This window comes from Syngnathus typhle, linkage group LG3 (assembly GCF_033458585.1).
Source record: "Syngnathus typhle isolate RoL2023-S1 ecotype Sweden linkage group LG3, RoL_Styp_1.0, whole genome shotgun sequence".
NCBI lineage: Eukaryota > Metazoa > Chordata > Actinopteri > Syngnathiformes > Syngnathidae > Syngnathus > Syngnathus typhle.
Genome location: NC_083740.1, coordinates 2,281,205 through 2,302,108, shown reverse-complemented (window position 1 = coordinate 2,302,108; position 20,904 = coordinate 2,281,205). Strand labels below are relative to the sequence as shown.

Here is a 20,904-nt window from a genome sequence, read left to right as displayed (position 1 = left end):
ACTATAATAAGAAGAAACAAGGTCATTTCAATATGGCACATTGAGATGGTTTAGCTTCTGGCTTCAACCACAATTCCAACAATTTTATTCAAAAATATGAATTTCTCCATTTTGCAAAAAGAAACTGATATCTACAAACGTTGACTGAGTGTGTGTGGTGACAAAACAATCATCAATCACATTAACATTCCTTTTCCAATAACATTCATTCCAAGTCAATGAAACACAAATGCCATAATAATAAACATAAAAAAAACAGTTATGTAGGAAATTTGTCATGTCATTAAAATAATGGCTGCCTGAGCTGCTTACGTACACTTAGCGTTTTTTTTCTTTTTGCCTGTCATGCAATTGCAAACTAGATAAAAGGGGAGGGGCCTTTTTTTTCATTTTTTTTTAAGTTAATCGGATAAAAAGGGTCAACTGCGGTCACCCACGATTCCACGACAGTATATCCAAGGGTGGGGAACCTTATGCCCCGTAATTGGGCCTTCACGCAGGTCTACACACAACTTCAGCAAATGTTAACCCAAAAATGCTCAACATTATGTACAGTGACCATCCTTTTCACTAATTTGCCTATTTGGATCTGTCTGCGTATTTTTGTGCTTACCCTATGAAGCTGCTAGATGATAACAAAGCCTTGGATGATAAAAAAGTAAACAGAAGTGATACATCTTCACTGATTTGAAGATCTTTGTATGTCGGTGAGGATCTCCAGTATTTTTAACTTGGGTTGCTAGGCAAAGTTTTAAACACGTGTGTGCTTTAAAATGAGATTCAAATAATGTTTTGGGATGCTAGCTTACTTAACTTTTAATAAAACCAGCGTCAACACGACCCAACCTTGAGGTCTAAACCCGGGCCTCAGAAAAGTGGATCTTCATGGGGGTCCCCCCATCAAGTGTTTCTGTTACTGAAATGAAGTTGGGAAATGAAGGCACATTGGTGGAGGAGACTACAAGAGTCAATGGGGGGGGGTAAATCTAGACCTCGGAACTATCCGAGCCGCCCCACATCCTGGTGGGCCCTCGGATGTAGGCGGCGGATGACGAGCTGGCGTAGGGCGGGAACTGGCTTTTTTCTTTCTTTTTGCGCCATAAAAGGAACACCACGACGGTGGCGATCAAGCACGCCACGAGGATCAGACCCACCAGGCCCACGATCATGGGCAGGGTGGAACTGTCCGGAGCCTCCCCGCTGGAGCTCCTCACCGAGGGGCGCTCGAAAGCATACTCCCGCTCCAAGCTCGGGGACCAGGGTTGACGCTGGCTGACCACCACGCGGTCAGCTCGATCCAGGGCGATGTGTTGGAGGTTAGTGCCACGGTTGTTGTCGGCGCCGATGTCCTGGGTGACCGCGGGGCTGGCGCGGCGCTGACGTCGGAGGGCGGCACCCAGGGCGGAAGACATGCTGTGGTGGAGGGAGTCCACGCTACGTTTGCCACGGTTGGCGTTCTCCCTGGAGCGCACGGTGTAGATGGTGTGAATGTACCACTCCCGGCCTGCAGCTACCTGCATGTCACACAAACACGCTTGAATTGAACATCCGCTTCGACGTCGATTTTCTACATCACAACCATCCGAACCTGGAACAATGGACTTGAGGAGAGGGTGAAGCCATCAGATCCTGGTTGTTTGACTAAAGGCAGAGCTCCAGCCGTGTCTTGAGCCAACGTGGCCTCGAAAGCAACGTCACCAAATGCTGTCGCCTGAGTCTCAGGCTGGGCCTTGTCCTGACATGATGAAAAAGAAACGTTTCAGTTGGACCCTGATCAAGAAAGAGAACATTTAAGGAATCCAGGTCTTTACCAGGATCTTGAATCTGTAGAGCAGAGAAGGGGAATCGGCCAGGCAGCCGTATTCCTTATTGGTGGGGTTATATTTGGGAACGTAGCCATCAGCTCCGGTGCACAAGAACACTTTCTCAATGCTGCAAGAGAAAGAGTCACCCAGGTTCTGCACCGGGTCCACCATCACGCGGCCGTAGATGGACGAGCCTACAAAGACCAGAAATGTTCATTGTAAGGCCTCATCAGTTGCAATGCTGGATACAATCCACTAGATGGGAGTGTTGTACCTTCTGAAAAGGCAACATCGGTGCCCTCCCCGAAGCCCATCGAACCGTCAGACAACCACAAGTTCTTCTTGGACAGGAGGAACATCTGCGTGTTGAGGCTGAACTCGGCCGCTACTGGGTCGCTCACCTCAAGAGGACAATCACATTTTACAATTCGCATAAAGGGAAGCAAGGCTCGCAATAACTTGACTTCAATGACGTAATTTGAGGATTTAGCAAAGCTAAATTAAACACATATTGGGATCTACTGTAATGTCATTTTAAGAACATTCATTGTGGACTTTCGATGGTCGAAATCAAAATTCACGACTGTATTGTGAGAATAAATAACACTAGTGAGATTATAATTATCTAATTTACACGGTACTACTTTTTAGAAACTCTTCCTCCCGGTGGGCGCACTTTGCAACGTAACGAGGCGTAACTCATTTCCGGTTTCCGGTCCTGCCTAAAGGTACGTGTGTTAATTGCTTCATTATTATGCGTATAATTTTCTCTCCAGACACTTATCAAACTGTCAACTACTTTAATTAGACGATTTTCAACTTTAATGCAGTTCCAATCAGACTTTTGTAACAAGTGTACTCATTTAATTCCGGTGTTTCACGATGACATAGCAATCTTAGCAATTAGCATGTCTTCGCCATCTTCTGTTAATTGCTCATCCCGTTGTTAGAACGATACTTTTAGCAAGTGTACCTTACTAGCTTCCAAGCTATATATATATATATATATATATATATATATATATATATATATATATATATATATATTTGTACTAGGTTAGCAAAATTCGGAAATGTACCTGCTGGAAGCGAATGTCCATATCAAAAGTCAGTGGCTCCCTCGGATGGCACACGGGAGGGTTGCTGAATTCTCCGTTGGGGGATGCAATACAGGGGACCATCTTCACTGTATACGTCCCAGAGTAATCCCGTACCTGAAGGATTTACAAAATGATTGGTGTTTAACATTTGTGTTTAAGAATTCTAGTGTTTATTCAACTTACGGCAAAGTCGGAGACAAAACTCCATTGTTGCATGGGCTGGTTGTGGGTGGGCTCGGTCCTGACCAGAACCAAGGTGAACGTCAAGCCAGGGTGGTCGGCGCATATCACCATGGAAGACACGCCGGTCCCTAAAAATGGGTCATGTATAGCATTAAAGCGCTCATATTTATAACCTGACCTTTTATATTGTCTTGGCCTTTTGGACTGAAAACGCTGGCTGACATTTGCTCGGATGACACCTGGTACTTTGACGCCGGAAACCCCCCCTCTACTCTACACAAATGTGGAACTCCAGAAATAACCCAAGGGAGGATGTAGGGTAATCCAATAGGAGACTGCATTTATAGGTGGACCACTTGATGTTTTACCTGGGTGAGTCATAACAAATTGTCCCCTGAAGCGAGCCTCTGTCTTGAAGTTGACCACCAGGCGGCCCTCTTCGTTTATGCGCATGCTTGTCGGGTACATGGCTCCTGCAGATGTTTTAAATACAGTTTAAGCAAACACTGTAGTGGAAATATCTAAGGAGAGTAGCGTCAGAGCATACCCTGAAGCTCCGACTCAGGCGGACTCCCGATGCCCTCCTGCCAGAGAATGGCCGTGTCATACACGAAGGTCAGCTTGAGCTCCGACTGGAGGTCAAAGTGCTGCCAGCCACCCACGGCCACGGGGGAGTGGAAGACGTAGGACACAAAGAGGGGCACGCGTAGGGTGACGTAGGACTGGACCAAGTTGAGGACCTGGGAAAACAGAATTTTGCTCAAAATAAACTGCAACCACTAAACGGTTTGAACAACATTCTGCCAATAGTTTTTTTTTCATACCTGTCCGTCAGTGCCTATGGAGCCACCACAATCATTCAACAACTCTGACATGTCGTAGTAACTGGTAAATTCCCAGAGACAGGCCTCCAAGTTGAGGTTCCGGTAGAAGCGTAGAGAATTGGATGAGCGCATGGCGTTGCTGTACTGGTACGGCGACGTCTCGCCGATGATCTCGGGATTTTTGGTTGCGTCAGTGATGAAGCCGTGGCCTGTCGGGATTTCGTTGAAATCCAGCAAGTTGGAGCAGCGGTGGTTGCCCACGCGGGTGCCGTCGGGGCTTAGCGTGAGCTCGAAATTGGACATCGGTCTCGTAGAGATGACCGGCAACATGCCTGTTGGAAATACAAATGCTTGGTTGAAAATAATTTACAGACGAAACGTACTTGTCTCTCGTTACAAAGATACCAATTTCGATAACTTGGCAAAACAAAAAACATTTGTTGGGGAAGACGAGTATATTTATTCCTCCATGTTTTCCCTCACCATCCATATGGGGCATGCTGATAGTCAGCTTGATGAGGTTGGGGAAGTCCGGGTCATCCGGGCCCGTGTAGCGGATCTTGGCAGAGAAAGGTTCAGCTCCAACGGTACCCTGGATCCGAGGTTGACACATCCCTGTAAAGACCTTAGGGTTGAGAAACTAGACGTCCTCCAAGCAGGCTTACGTTCTTCACATCTACAGTACTTACCTTCGTCTGTGCTGATCACAACGATGGGACTGGAAAGTTCTAAACCAGCGTCCCCGTTGGCATTGAAGGCCCTGGCGGCGCACTGGATTCTGGAGCCGGCTTGGAAGTAGATGGAATCCAAGGTGATGGATTTGGTGTTGGTAAAGAAGGTGTTGGTGTCCACCTCCCTCATGGGACTGGTCACGCCGTCGGACCCGGTCGGGGCGCTGACCAGCCAGCGGTACTGGGTCAGGGTATCGTTGATGCGCTCCGCTGAGCAAATGGATCCGGTTTTGTCAAAGTCGTCATACTTGGGGTTGCAGGCCTTGAAAACAGGAAAACAAGTCTTGCTAACAATCTAGCAGCATAGCATCCTGGTACCGAAACAAAACAGGCGTCGTACTTACCGTCACACACACTACTGGGTAGCCATTGATGGGGTTAGGGTTGTCTTTGGTTTTGGACGTATCGTCGTACATAAACAGAGAAACCACACGCGGCACCGCCGGGAAAGTGACGTCCGCCACGCTGTCCATCTCCTCGATGTACACGATGGCTTTGTTCATCTAGCCAGAGCAGGCAAAGTTGTCCAAATAAATACTCGTAACCCTGAATTATTTTTGTATTGGATGTTTGGACTGTCTATTTACTGTGTATTATATAATTGTGGCCCCAGATGTTTTCTTTTTTTATAAAGACTATGCAGGCCAGAATGGAACGTGGGTCACAATTTAGTTGGGCTATTTCTCTGCGGTGGCTTACATTCTGTTTTTAGCTCCATCTAATGTTAACCCCCCTGCCCCACCTCCTGTCTCATTCCAAAGCCTTTTTATAAGGTATAGCGGTTCAGGCGCGCTGACAGCAATGCCAGCTGTTGCCGGGTTATTTTCGTGCGTTTGTAGCTATGCGCCATCACCTGTATCTCTGCCACCATGTTGTCATCGGGCTTCATGTGCACCGTGAAGGCTTCCCTCATCTCTCGCTGGCCGTCGTAAAGAATCTCGATCTCCACGAAATGCTCCGTGTCGCCCTCCTTGAACTCCACGTCTATGGAAAATAATGTCAGCTTTCTTCACCCATTGACTCGTGTTAAAAGTTTGATGACACCGGCCAGTTGGGTGCGTTCACCTTCCGACAGAGGGTTGTAGTCTTCCCCGGAGGTTGCCGACCCGTCCTTGGTGTGCACCCTCACCACGGACAATTTGGAAGTGTCGCCGGTTCGCAAGATGGGGATCTTGACAAGGGTCATGCCGCCTTTCACCTGCGGCTCTCGCACGCTGTACTTAATCTCAGAGAATCGAATGATGGGCTCTAAAGACGTAGAGATTAAAACCAGTGAGCTCACCTGTTAAACGATTTGTTCCTAACGTTTTTGGTGACCTACTGTCTTTGTTGTCCGTGACTTTAATCAGGGCTTCCTTCTGCTCGCCGATCGAGGCTCCATACGGCGACTTGCTCTTGGGCGTTCCGAGGACCAGGCGAAACTCCTCGTCCTCCTCATGAACCGAGTCGTCTTCCAGTTTGACCACGCAAGGCTTCTCCGTCTCACCTAAGAGGAGGTAGGAATTGGAATCATTGTCGTATATGTTGCCAATGTACTTTGAAGCAATAGAGACAAGTTCAGGCTCGACTCGTATTCTGACTGAACGGGTGGTCAAAGTAGTTGCTTGGAACTCAAGACGTGAGCTCGTGAAAATATTGTAGGATATTTCCTCACCTGGTAGGAAGGTGATAATGGAGTCATTGGTGTTGGGTCTCTCGCTGTAGTCCATCATCACCTGGGCGGTACCCTGCCGAGTGTAGCAGCGTACCGTGGACCAGATACCGACGTCTCCACTGCGGTACACTATCGCCTTGACCTCCCCGTCGGCCTCGTCCACCTTGTAGCTACCCTCCTTGAACTGAACCTTTGGTACTGTAACGACAGTAAGGTTGTCACCGTAAGGTCATACCGGGATACCGCCAGAGGTCGGAGACTCGAGTCAGAAGTTGCCAAGATTAAACATGTGAAAGGCTTGCCGTCCGTGATGGTATCGTTGATGGTGATGGTGGTCGCGCTGGGTTCCCCCAGCACGGCATTCATGGGCATTCTTAACACCAGATCGAAGGTCTCCGGTCCTTCCAGCTCAGGCTGACCCAGGTCGTCCAGGATGGTCACCCTGAACGTCTGCATGGTCACTCCGGGGGCAAAGTCCAGGTTGCGACTGATGCCCACATAGTCCAATCCGGCTGCGTGAATTATACATATGAGTGTTGTCATGATAACGCGAGATCCCCAAGTGTGGCGGTAATCGTTAACCTTCCGCCGAGACGGGTTCGCTCTTCCTGGAGCGAACGGTCACGGTTGCCGTCTTGGAGAGATCGGTTCCCGTCCTCCACACCTTCACTTCCACGTAACCGGAACTCTCATCCACCATGTACTCGGGCTCGCCAAAGTACAGAGACGGTTCTGCAGGAACAGGAAATAGTAGGGTACCAATATGATCATGGGTTTAAATTTTTCATTCGTTTTTATTTTTTTTTGAAAAGTAAGGTAGTCTTTAAGGGTCGAAAAGACAGTTTTGCAAATCCCCCACTTGTGAAATTTGAATTTGTTAGTTAGTAGAGCATCGTTGCAGCTGTCACCTGGTTGGTAAAAACAACAATAGTCGTTGGTAAAGGGAAGTGGTTTTCATTCCACACAGGAAGTCAGAATTCACATACTCCTGTAAAGATTTTCCCGATACACCTGTAGCGAGTGTACTTCACACATGGCCGAACGCCATTCATCTTGCTTTTCGATGACGGAGTAGGTAATTAGCGACATGGAGCGGGGGAGGGAGCCATGGAATTCCAACTCCAGGAACATCCATTTATCTCTCATCACTTGCGTATAAAGAAAATGTTCTTCACACTAACAATGTTCTCGAGAGATCCGCCGATAACCTTTCACCGCGACCGTCGGGGAGTGAAATTGAACAGTTTCGAGAGTTCAAAGAGAAGTTTGTTGTTGTTTTAAAATGAAATTATTCTCTTAATAATTCTCTTCTCTCTTGGGAATTTATACAGAAAGTTCCATTGTCGGGGCAAAAACGATGCCCCGTGCGTTCCCCTCAGCTCCTCTCAGTGCCGATGAGTTCACACGAGCAGGAGGCGGCGCTCGCGTCTGAGTTACTAAGCTGACATGAGCACGTGTCTATTCTTATCTTGTTCCTGCACACTGAACGCGAATGCGAGAAAGCACTAGATGGGAAATAGCGCCATTAGGGAATGGAAATAATCCGGGGTTTGCGGCCGCCGCCTGAACATCTTTTGGGTTCATTGATTGCGTCTGGATCCCGAAATAGCAAAATGGGAGCTTTGCAGAATCACAGGTGGCCGCCGTACTGAGTTATTGTCACGCTAGAGCGGCATAGTGTGAAGTCATTTGTCATATGGCTGTATCGAAATAACGTGGATCATATTTAATCTTTATCCCATTATACAGTTTCAAAGAAAACCATAACTGAATATTGAAATTTGAGTGGTTAACCTTGAGAATAAGCTTGACTAGCATTTTTTCCTCTTGGGGGCGGAGCTAGACACTGCTGTTTGTTGTTGGGGTGACAGAGAATTTCAATTTTTATTTAAAACTTTCCGATGCCAACGCTTACCGTCGTCGCTATCTGCCAAGATGGTGACCTTGGCGGTGGGGAAGGAGGCACCCACCCGGCCCCCCATGGGCATGCTGAGGCTGACGTTGAAGCTCTCCTCGTCCTCGTACAGCGAGTCGTCGATGATGATGATGCGACAGGGCTTCTCGCGCTCGTCCTTGTCGAAACGCAGCACGCTCGTGTGGTCCTCTGCACGCGTGAGGTAGTCCGAGTAGGACAGCACGGAGGTGGGGATGGTGCCCGTAGCTGAACCTGGACGGGAAGATGAATGATCAAATATTTGTTATTTGATATATGACACACCTACAGATTGGAAAATAAAGTTATGGAGTCTCCAAAAAAAGTTGTAGAATTAAAGTCAAATCTTACGAGAATTACCTTGGTGAGTGGAGCAGACGACCATGAGTTCCTGGCTGGCGTCTCCGGACCGTCGGACCGGCACCACCAGCTCTCCGATGTCCTCCTCGATTTTGTACTCGGCTTGAGGGATGAACACGGTCGACTCTGTTTTTGCAAGAGCAAACAATTAGCAATTCCGTGAATGGGTTTAATGTATCTCTGCTATATTACCATCTCCCGGGTCCACGATCTCCACGGTGGCAACGTCTGGGAACTCCAGCACAGCCATGACCGGGTCGGAGAGCTGGATCTGGAAGGTTTCTGACGTTTCGAACTCCTGGTCAGTGAAGATCTTCACCTTCCAGGATGCTGTGGTCTGGCCAGGGTTGAACTGGACCTGCTTCTGGGATTTGCCCCGGAAGTCTTTGTCCTTCTCGGCCGTGCCATCCTTGGTGGCAATACCTGCGGGGCAAGGATTTGGGAGTCATTAATAGTTTTTTAGTTTACAGAATTTATATTACAACAGGATTCTCCAACAATTTCAACTTGACTCTTGATTGGTGAAACTCACTGACAAACGACGTCTCCCCCAAGTATCCTCGGCGTTTGAGCGTCACCTCCAGGAACTTGGCGTCCTCGTCCACCAGATAGTACTCCCTCTCCAGGGAGATCCAGGCCCAGTTGAGGCGAAATGGCTGAGGCTTCAGTTTGTTCCCGCCTATAGATACAAAAACACAAGAAAGCCTCTCTTAGCCAAAATGCTAGGCTACTTTAGCGACAAGTTTTAAAAGGGGGTTTTGTGATGGTAGAATGATCACTAATTCATTTCCTTGTATGGTCAAAGAACAGATCTTCCGTCCGTGTTATAAAAAGTTTGGGCGTCATGATGTGCATTGTGGCGCTCTTTCTGGTGTGCATGCCTTGGCCACCAGGGGCAGTATAACATACAGAAATTCTTCTCACAATAATCTCACCAAACTTTGTCAATATTATATATTTTTTCTGACTTGTAGTCTTAGCTACAGGGTTTAGCTTTTCAAGGGAAACACCTAAAACTATGCCACGACTCGGGGAGGTAATCCCGTACAACCAGTGACCGAGGGGCTGGGTGATGTTGAAGATTATTCGCCCTGCTGCATAAAAAAAACTCGGTGAGATAACTAGCCGGGTGACTCTCGACTTTTGATGTGAAATGGGTCACGGTCAGAGGTGTCTTTAGTTCCTCGAGGTTAGGTGGGTGGGGGGTCGTCTCACTTTAGTTGCGCGTCACTGCTCACACTAACGGACCTGTTGAACCAGCCAAAGACTCAGGGCCAACACTGAGTCGCATTTTTGGTCAGTCTACCTGACACACTCAACTTTAGGAAAACTTTTGTCAATGAAGTTGGAACAAAATAAGCCATAGATTTACTGTATGGAGTAACGTCGAAAGAATATGAGGAGAAAATACCGTTTTTTTCCGTGTATAGTGCGCAATATTTTACTAATTTATTGTCCTAAAATCTGGGGTGCGTATTATACATGGGTACAAAGAAAAAAAAAAAAAATTTTTTTTTTTTAAATTTTTTTTTTTTTTTTTTTTTTTTTTTTTTTTTAAATAAAGTCATGGTACAAAACCAACAACAGGACTGACCGACAAAGTCGTGGAACAAAAAGACGTTAGAAAGACATTACCAAAGACAGGAACAGAATGACAGTAACACATGCAATGATCCAACGGTGAGCGAGGGGCAGACAGGACTTAAATACAAAACACGTTACATCGATTGAGGTGACACAGGAAGAGCGGGGTGACACGAACAGAAACTATGGCAACCTAGACACATAGCAAAACTGGGGACGAGACATGACAAATCTCCCCCGAAATAAAACTCACCTTTCTTCTTGTTTGTTGTCAATCGCGCATCGCATTCAGCCATCCTGCCCAACACACTTAGTAAAATTCATAATTGACGACACATCGTTTGATGCGATGGTGCAATCCTCGATGGTGTGTTATTGTCAAATATTGTTTGTTTTTTAATCTCCATCGCGGACCGGACGTCATACGGAGGCCGCCATTACAGATGCGCAGAACGGTTGCGCAAGACACGTCAGCTATATAAAGAGCGAGAGTTCAGTTCTCCACCTATTAGTTTCAATTCACAGTTTAATTAGCAGTTTCAATCAGCAAATAACAAAATGCGTATTACAGGTAATATTTTATTTCACAACACTTTGCCTTGTTCCTTTCGTCTCTGCTGTTCATTTCAAACACGCTCCATACGACCGCAATGCTCTTGTATCAGACGCTCGCTCGATCACCTGCTAGTTTGCCGTCTGTCACAATGTACCCTACACAAATCCGAAACATTTGTTGCGGCTCCGAGTCACGACGAGGGGCAAGTTTTGGTTTCCAAGGGTGTTTTTATTCCTCTTCAACGTCTCTCCCATACAGAGCCGCCGTGTGCGCACGGAGCGCGGTGGTGCGTTTAGGGGCAGTCGGAGAAATCAACGCCAACAAAAAAAATGACATCCAGCCTAGTTAAGACCATACCAAAGACTTTAAAAATGGGACCCATTGCCTCCCTGCGTGTGTGACGATCTTTGGGACTTAAAAAAAAAAATAAAAAAAAAAAAATAAAAAAAAATAATAAAAATTGGGTGCGTATTATACATGGGTACAAGCTTTTTTCCAGCATCAGCATGCCATTGTTAGGGGTGCGTACTATACATGGGGGCGCACTATACACGGAAAAAAACGGTAGTCGTAATGTGACAGTAATAAAAATGTTTTGTAATAATAAAGTTGGTGATTGCGCCAACTTCACACAGTGGCGGAAAAAAGTTTTCTCAAGCGTAGACCTGCATCGGCAATGACGGAGGCCACAGCCATTCTACCATGTGATGACAGAGCAGAACCAAAACACTGCAGGGACAGCTGGACCCAAAGCCCCCTGAGCAGTGTGGGTGGGCCACGATTTGTTTAAGGGGCCGGGGGGGGGGACTCAGGAGGAGGTCCCCTCTTTTTCCCGTGACTTCTTTTGTGGCGTTTCGCAACACCCCTGAGTTGGATCTGATCATCCCGGTGACAGAATTCCCACCAGGGTATTGTGCTAATTAGTTAGCTTCCTATGTTGTTCCTATTAGCCATACTAGTGTAATTTGTTTAAGGTTAAATTGTGATATGTTGTTGCTTTAACACTAATAAAATATGAAAGATGTCCTGGCTGGCCCACCAATATTTTCCTTAAAGCATTAGTCAGATTTTTAGGCGTCTTCATCTATCCTCATTAAATGCCACTATAGTCGTATTAGTTCGAGGTTATGTTACGGTCCTTTAATTACAAGTGTCTCGCGTTTCACTGTACTAATTATAAGTCGCCTACATATATACAGTAAATAAAAGAGGATGATTATCAAGGAAATGCGACTTATGCGATTCAAGTGTGGCGTCTCAGTGACAAGTTGGCCGGGCCACGCGCCACATGAGAGCAGATAAGAATAACCCGGAGGGCATTCATCACGACGCCTCACCGTCGGTAAATCAGGCCCGCGGAGAGGAAGGATGAAAGTTGAGCGTAACGAGAGGCAAGAAAAGGTGAAGTAATTATGATGAAGTACAAGAAGAAGAATAACGGCCCCGAGGTGATCTTAGGAGAGAGTGACTTTTGGGGAGGGGGGCGAGCTAATAGGGAGTAGGGTGGGGGCGATTGGGTGGGGGTGTGCTGAGGGTCTTTGAAAGGGGATCCCCTCACTCAACTTCCAGGCCTTGCTCTGTCTGAGGCCCCAGAGTCGCGCAGGAAGTGCATTCCTATACAGGTTTTTGGTGATCACATGACACCCATCCCCGGACCCTTCTGAACCTCCCTGAACCCTCTGCAGAACCAAACCCGAGCAAGACCATAACACTAGCAACAACTGCACAGGAAAATGACATCCAATATCTCAAGAGCTGGATCGAATACCGTACATATATTTTTAAAAAGTCATAAAATAAAAAAAATATTAAAATAATATATAAAATATATTATTGGAGACTAAGACACATACTGTTGAATTAATAGTAAAATAAAAAATTCAAACACAAACTTAGCCTACATCTAAAAGAAAATCCAAAAATCAACTGAATTAAACTCTAACAAATCATCGCGCCCCAATGATTTTTCTGTGGGCCATAAATCTGTGGCTTGCTTTGTTGCTATGGCGAACAAGCATATATCCAGTTATGCATGTAGGTCAGGGACCCAAAGACATGATCCACTCCGCAGCTTGAAAATTGCAAGTGAAAAGGACATGGAAATGTCTCAACATGTCAGAAAGTAAGGAGCACTTTGAGCCTTTGGCACTTTGCTCGCCTCACATGGGATGGACGATGCCACACTTTGTATTTGCAACTATTTACGACTTTTGCCGTACACTTTGCCGGAGGGGATTACGCCCACGCACATCTCCACCCTAATAAAAATACCTCACTTAATAGTCAGAAGGTATCGACATGATTGACGAGGGATTGTGTTTATCAAAGTTAATGTGACACCAATTACATTCTACCATGGCAATTCTGACTCTTTGAACTATGTTGGAGACTTTATCTGCGTTTCCCATCTTTGGAGCTCGGAGCTGACCATCGGCGTGTCCGTTCATGTCCGAAATGCCTTCGACCCTTTTTATTTTCCGTCTGGCGGATGTTTGTGGTTATTTGTGTCAAGGTGTCCAATTATCCAGGTCTTCATTATTTTGTCACAATGGCTGCTGTAAGTGAAAATGAGCCATGGAGCTAATGGTAGACAGTATAGCAATTAGCATTAAATCTTAATTCAAAAGAAAATGAATCAATAGTTGGACCCAAATCGTGCAAAATTCAACTTTCCCTCCAGCACAGGTCTGAATTGTGTTGTATTGGCAAGCTGTAGCTAAACTAGCGAGTGCCACCTGTCACTTTTTTAATGCCCAGTCTGTGCTATATATATATATATAGTATCTATATAATTTATGTTTGATTATTAATGCCGTTTTGAAAGCTTGAATTACAATACTTAGAGAGGATACTGTGACTTGTAAAGTCATCGTGCTTAATTTCATTTGAATCAAACACGTAAATATATTAGTCTGCTTAGTTATACTTTTAATTCAAAATGAAAGAATTTTATGGAAGTTTATCTGTGCCATCGGATTTTGAATTCGAATTTGTAGCACTGAATTTTTTTACATCCAATTTTTAACACTGAATTTTTTTTTGCATCTAAATCAGACTTTGAATTTTAAAAGCCATCGAATTTCTAGCACTGAATTTGTTTTTCCTAAGACATTTTTTTCAATGTCTCAAAAAATTCAGTGTCAAAAAATTCAATGTCTTAAAAAATTCAGTGTCAAAAAATTCGACATCTCAAAAAATTCAATGTAAAAAAATTCAATGTCTAAAAAAATTCAGTGTAAAAAAATTCGATGTCTCCAAAAATTCAATGTAAAAATATTCAGCGCGGACATCCGGGGTAACCAAGGGAGAAGTAATCGATCCCTGTATCAAATCATCCAACGTTCAGCCAATCAAGTTACGCTCCATTGGTCATGTGACGTCGAAACAGGAACGTCGTGAAGTTCAAGTTCATTACAGTATTACAGTATTAACTGTTACTGTTACCTTTGAACTTCACGACGTTCCTGTTTCGACGTCACATGACCAATGGAGCGTAACTTGATTGGCTGAACGTTGGATGATTTGATACAGGGATCGATTACTTCTCCCTTGGTTACCCCGGATGTCCGCGCTGAATATTTTTACACTGAATTTTTGGAGACATCGAATTTTTTTACACTGAATTTTTTTAGACATTGAATTTTTTTACATTGAATTTTTGGAGATGTCGAATTTTTTTACACTGAATTTTTTAAGACATGGAATTTTTTGACACTGAATTTTTTGAGACATTGAAAAAAATGTCTTAGGAAAAAAAAATTCAGTGCTAGAAATTCGATGGCTTTTAAAATTCAAAGTCTGATTTAGATGCAAAAAAAAAATTCAGCGTTAAAAATTGGATGTAAAAAAATTCAGTGCTACAAATTCGAATTCAAAATCCGATGGCACAGATAAACTTCCATAGAATTTGATGAATTCTAGAGTGCCCCAACTTTGTTGGAACGTCAAGGTGGATGGATGCGTCGTGATAAAATTCTTAAGCCCCTCTACTGTCCCTCAGTCGCTGTCACTTTTTTTAGCTCGTGGCCCTTTGACCCATGCTCCAACCCGACGTCCTTTAAACCCGCCTCCAGTGGGCCTGAAAGTAAGACGGCGGTTCTATATCGGGTGTCAGTCACGGCCAACTGCCTTAAGTCTTTGTGATGCAAACACTTTGGTCAGACACAGAAAAGAAAAACATTTAGAGGTAATGATTGAAATTCTTACCATTGTCCTCAATGGTGAAGTAGAAGATGTCGCTGGTGGCGTTGGTTCCATCCAACAGGACGTAGCAGATCTTCATTTCGTTGATGTCGGCTGGTGGCGGCACACGGAGGTTAGCGTGTCAAGAGAAATGCAAAATTTCACAGAAGAAGAATATGTAGGCCACATTCACCGGGTTTCAAGTTACAGAGCCCCAAGCAGATAATTTAATATTATGACAACATGTGAGCCTCAGAGTGAATTTCTTTCTCTGCTCATTTGAAAAAATACATCTAATTTCAAGATGGTTATCTTACAAGTTTTTTGGAAACACTAAGCAAGATCCGTGGTCTGTGAAGAATTCCTCTCTAAGAATAAACGGATGGTGGCTTGTGCTCATACCTTGCGTGAAGGTCACGATGCTGTCATTGCCCTTGGCGGAGTTCATGATGAAACCGTGCTGCGGTGCCTCCGACACGATGTACTTGAGGACATCTTGCTGACTGTCGCGGTCCTCTGATCGCAGAGCCTTACTGGTGATCAGGAAGCCCACGTGGCCTGAAGGAAGTAGCCTGAGTGAGCCTGCCGCCTTGTTAACCACGATCTGCGGCACGCCGTTGTCCACCGTGTTGATGTGAATGGCCATCATCTGCGGCTTGCGAGTCTCGTAAATAGTGTTGGGGTACACGTAGAAGTCCGTGTGGGTGCCGTCGGTGACTGTGAAGGAAAAACTATCCTCGTTGGTCTCTGTGCCATCGTGCTTGTAGCTGACTAGGTTCTCGTTCAGGTCTTGTTTGGTGAATGATGTGATGGGTCGGGAGTTGTTCAGAAGCAACTGGCCGTGCACCGGCACCTGAGTTACAATGAAACGCAGCAGGTGGTCTGGCGTGTCTCGATCCTCCACTGTCAGCTCAAACGGCGTGATGAGCTTGGTTTCACCTTCCTCCACAATTAGCTTGCTAATGGTCAAGACAGGCTTCTTGTTGTCCACATCAGTAATGGACACCCGGAAAGTTCTAAATACCGGGTTGTAGCCATCTGTCACCTCAAACTCAAAGCTGTCCATCTTGATCTCGTCGTCAGATGTATGGATGTAGTAGATCTTGTTGCCGGCGAGCTGCATTTGGGTGAACGCGGAAATGGGAACGCCGGGATAGTCCGTGCACTCCAAGTGACCTCTGCTCGGAGCTCTCGTAATGCTAAAACTGAGAAACTCGTCGGGGCTGTTGATATCGCTGGTGCTGAGGAGATCGGTGGTCAGCGTAACTTTGCCACCTTCCTTGAGGGTCACGCCTTTGTTGATAACTTCTGGGAAGACCATGTCGATGCTTCCGATGGTAATGTAGAAGTAGCGATCAATAAGGGCGTTGATGCCGTCCGTCACGTCAAATTTAAGGAGGTCTCGGATTCCTTCCTGGCCAGTGTGCACGTACTGGATGAGCTGCTTGTCAACATCATCCTGCGTGAAGTTCATGCCAAAGGTGATGTTACCAAGTACGTCGCCAAACTTGCTGATGCGCTGAAGGTAGCCTTGGCCCGGACCGTAACGCACGATATACATCAGCGTGCTGTCTTCGGAGTCCAGATCGGTAGCCTTGAGAACCCGGTTGTTGATGACTTTAGTCTCGCCGATCTCAACCTCAAGTCCGTCATTAATCGCCATCCTGGGTGTCTCATCGTCGACCGGAATGACCATGATGAGCACTTTCTTCTCCACCGAGTGTTTCCCATCCGAGAGCCGTATGACGAAGCTGTCCTCTTTGGTCTCGGAGTCGTCATGCTCGTAGACTATGTTTGAGGCCTCCTTGATCTGTTCCAAGTCGAACCTGTCAACCAGGATGGTGCCGGTGCTGAGCTGTTGGACTATGGTGCCGTGTGTGGGGGTTTTGACAATCTCAAAGTACAAGTCGTCATCAGGGATGTCGGCGTCGGCTGCATTCAGGATGGGCGTGTCAATGACCAAACTCATGCCTTCCATCACTATGAACTCACGAATGAAGATTTCCGGCTTCTCGTCATTGGCTGGAATGATGATGATCGGAAAGAAGTGTCGTTCGGAGAAGTTGACGCCATCCGAGCAGCGGAAAGTGAAGCGATCCTCCACAGGTTCCACACCTTTATGAATGCTTTGGACATAGTAGATATGCCCGATGGCAACTTCTTTGATGTTAAAAGCAGTGATGGCCGTCCCCGCCCGGGATTTCTCCGAGCCGGGAGCTGGGGAGATATTCTCCACGTAACCGGATGAAGGCTGGACGATGATGGTGCAGAGGATGTCTTCGCTGTTTGTGTCGATGTCCTCTGCTTGGATTTGGTCCAGAGTGATTACGTTCTTCTCACCCTCCAGCACGACAAACTGCCCCCCAACCCTAATGATCGGTGGGATGCTGTCAACAGGCAAGATGGTGACATGCACCGTCACTCCTTGGACCTTATTGCCACCGACCACCCACTGGTCGGACAAGTCGGACAGCGTGAGGTTGAAGGAGTCGTGTAGTTTCACCGGCCCGATTTCCCCTGAGGTGTGCACGTACAGCACGGCTCCGTTGATGATGTCGGCTTGTGTGAACCTCTCGGCGGGGGCACCGTTGACGAGGATTTCACCCAGCCTGGGTGGCTCCTCAACAATGAACATCAACATGAGGTCGTCCGTGTCTTCGTCACGGCCCTGAATCACGTTGCTGGTGATTTCCGTGGCGCCGTTCTCCAGCACGTCGATGGACGCGGCCACCACGCCGGTGGGAAGCATGATAGTGGGGCTCTCGTCATCAACTGGGTCCACGGTGATCTTGATGTTGATGGGCACCTCATGGAAACCGTCGCTTACATCCAATTTGATGACGTCATTGATGGATTCCTCGCCACTGTGGATGTAAGTCATGCGGCCGTTCGCGATGTCTTGGAGCATAAACGTTTCGCCGTTTGACATATCGATGCCTAAATACTCCAGCCGACCATATTTAGGAACCTGGCTCACCGTGAAAAAGATGTTCTCATCTTCTGTGTCAGTGTCTGTCGCGTGTAAATCGTGACTGGTTATGACGTACGAGCCGCTTTCCATGACACTGAACCCTGTGTTGGTAATAAGCGGAGGTTTGTTGTCAACCGGCTGCAGAAAAATGGTGAACAGTCCATCTGCTGTGTTTCCCGACGTGTCCTCCACCATGAATGTAAACTGAACCACTTTGGGAGTGATGCCAAGCTCCTGGTCTGGGGGTTTGTACGCCACCTTGTGGTGGTTGACTTGGGCCTGCGTGAACTCTGTGATTACAACCTCTGGGTTGTCGGTGAGTACAATCTCACCCAAGAACACCGGGTTGTTCTCATCCATGTCAGTCGGAGGTTTTGTGATGGTGTACTTTAAGTCTCGATCATCAGAGTCTAGGTCGGTGTAGCATAAAAATAACTTCTTGAAGTACGTCAGTTCATACTCCTTGACCATCATGTGAAGGTTGGTACCAGGACAGAGCTCTGGGGCCAAGTCATCGACAGGGTGGATTTTGACAGTGAACAACTGCTCACCGGACAGATTGGGTGGGTCATTATCATCCTGGACCCGGAACACGTACTGGTCGATGACGGTGATGGTGCTGTGACTTCCAACATGGCGGTAGAATAGCTTCCCATCCATGATGTCCTGCTGGAACCATTCAGTCACCACCTGCTCAAACATCTCATCCGTCGGACTGAACTTCCACTGGGAGGGGTCGGAGGGGGGCTCCACTTGCCGCAGCAGGAACTCCCCCACATCAGAGTAAGGAGGCTCCAGGATGAACTTAATGGTGGAGTCTTCCGAGTCGATATCCGTGGCACTCAGGATGAATGGAGAAATCTGCATGACTTCATTCTTGAACAGCACCAGCCCGGTGTTTGCATTAATGATGGGCGGCTCGTCATCAGTTGGCACGATCGTGATGGGAAACAAAAATTCAACTTCATTCTTCCCATCCGTCATTCGGAAAATGATGTTGTCGCTGTAGGTGTCACTCCCGTCGTGCTGATACACTACAATTCCGGCATCCAAATCAGCCGGCGTGAAAAATTTCCTGCGACCCCCAAGCACGCTCAGGTCACCGTGCCTCAGGCCGTCAATTACGGTAATCCTCACATCCTCGAGGTTATCTTCGTCGCTGATCTCTAAATTCTGTGAGCTGGAAAGTGGTCTTGATTGCCCCTCAAACAAGAGCTGCCCCGTGTTTTTGGTGACCACAGGAGCCATGGTGTTCATGGGCTTCACAACAATCATAAACGCAAAGGTGTCAGACACAGCACCGTCCGTATCAACAATTTCAAACTCGAGCTGGAAGATCCGCTCGACTTCGGAGTCATCCGAAGGTGGTTTGTAAGCTATTTTGAGATCTTTAATATCCCGCTGGTAGAAGGAGGTGATGGGCATGTTCTGGTCATCTGTGCTGATGATGTAACCATGCTCGGGGCCCAGTGGTGACGTGACGTTAAATATCAAATCGTCCGGGTCGGACTCCACATCTTCAGCGGCCAGCATGTCACCGGTGATGGCGGTCATCACAAACTGATCTACCTCCATCATCATCATGGAAACAAAGCTGGGTTTTGGCCCTGTGTTTTCTGCTCCCTCCCTGATCCGAACCATCTTTTGGAAATGCTCTTGCATTATCGTGTTACCATCATTGTCCTGCAACTCGACCACCATGGGAATGTAGTCTCTGTTTGGTGAATTGGTCTTAGCTGTGTGCTTGTAACGGATGCCCAGCTTCACAAATTCATCGCAGTCGACCATCTGCCCATTCTTGGGGTTATTAATAAGCGTGCCATACCTAGGGAGGCCTCCGGCGCCGACCAGCGTGGCGATCTTGCACTGCGTGACACCATCCTCGTAGGAAAACTCCAATGCCTTCTCGTCGATGGGCCCGCTTTCGCCATTGAGCTTGTCCACGTTAATCGGCATATTCCTGGTAAGGACCTCCAGCTGCTGGAAAATAACCTCCACCTCCAACATAAAAGGGATCACCACCGTGTTGGTCTGGGAGTCATAGCGCAGCTGTAGCTTCACCCGGTCCGTACTGGGGCTCCGTGACCCAAGATGGGTGTATTTCACTTCGTCGGGCGCGAAGGAACACGGGAACTTCTTGGGGGTCAGCGTCCCCGGTCTCTGAGCCAATGGGTCATTGTCCAAAACTGTTATGTGGCAGCGATCTCCGGGCTGAACCTCTGTCACCAAATCATTCACGGGATCCAAAAAGACAGCTTTCCCCAATGGAACCCTGATCCCGTTGTTGGCGATGATGATGTTGTCTTCGTTAGGTCCGGCTTTGTACTGGTAGAGGTGCGCTTGGTTAAAAGGCTGAGCCGAGGCAAGACACATGCCAAGTACAAACAGGAGGCACCTCCAGTGTGAACTTTGCAGACGAGCTGCCATGTCCACTGCTTTTGTTATTTCACTTAATACAGACAAAAATTCCCCTCACAATTTCAACTACAAAAAAAACAACAACAACCATAAAACCTTCTGGTCCTCTCTCTGCTGCTGCCGCGTCCTCACACAGACGCACAAGTGTGATGAGTGCTGCTGGGGCTGTGCAGGTAATAATGAAACTGTAGACAGGGACCCTCATTGGACCCTCCCCCCTGTCAGCACAGGGGAAGGGAGGGGGGCTGTGGGAGAGTCTGCTACCCCCACAGCTAAATTAAGAAAGACCATTGGAGGAGGTTGTGAAAGTGCTCCTCCAACCAAGAGAAGGCCACCTTCTGTCTTTAAAAAAATAAAAGACTTTGGGGAGGGGGGTTGTCAGTGCAGGAAGCAAGTACGTGGAATGTGTGCTAACCGATTGTCTGCTGCCAACAATACCTTAAAGTTGCCGTCGTGCACCTGGGTGTTAACCCTTGGTCGAGGGGTATAGTAGGGTCATGTCATTGGGACGTCCCGGCACCAGAGCGTCTGCCGCTCGTGCCTTTAAAAAGTATTCATAATTGGGCATCAGCTGGAACAGGTGGGAGAAAACCAAATGACTGG

The 20,904-nt window shown here is 46.9% G+C and overlaps 1 protein-coding gene across 1 annotated transcript; it reads right to left on the bottom strand.

The window, feature by feature from the left end:
• Positions 1-36: 36 nt before the first annotated feature.
• frem3 (Fras1 related extracellular matrix 3) lies at positions 37-20,453 on the bottom strand. Its single transcript, XM_061273974.1, has 24 exons — positions 15,315-20,453; positions 14,937-15,026; positions 9,123-9,269; positions 8,783-9,013; positions 8,591-8,716; positions 8,213-8,464; positions 6,880-7,029; positions 6,600-6,809; positions 6,298-6,495; positions 5,965-6,129; positions 5,709-5,891; positions 5,497-5,627; positions 4,988-5,146; positions 4,602-4,905; positions 4,396-4,527; positions 3,913-4,244; positions 3,636-3,828; positions 3,457-3,561; positions 3,089-3,216; positions 2,885-3,019; positions 2,080-2,206; positions 1,812-1,999; positions 1,589-1,735; positions 37-1,514 (listed from the first exon to the last, which is right to left on the bottom strand). The coding sequence occupies exons 1-24, from the start codon at positions 20,308-20,310 to the stop codon at positions 987-989; spliced, it is 9,357 nt and encodes a 3,118-aa protein (XP_061129958.1). The 5' UTR covers positions 20,311-20,453; the 3' UTR covers positions 37-986.
• Positions 20,454-20,904: the final 451 nt, after the last annotated feature.

Coding starts and splice junctions, on each gene's coding strand:
- frem3 (XM_061273974.1), bottom strand. CDS start 20,310: ATGGCAGCTCGTCTGCAAAGTTCACACTGGAGGTGCCTCCTGTTTGTA. Junction 8,717..8,782: donor GATCGTGGACCCGGGAGATG/GTAATATAGCAG, acceptor TTGCAAAAACAG/AGTCGACCGTGTTCATCCCT. Junction 5,892..5,964: donor AGTCACGGACAACAAAGACA/GTAGGTCACCAA, acceptor CTACGTCTTTAG/AGCCCATCATTCGATTCTCT.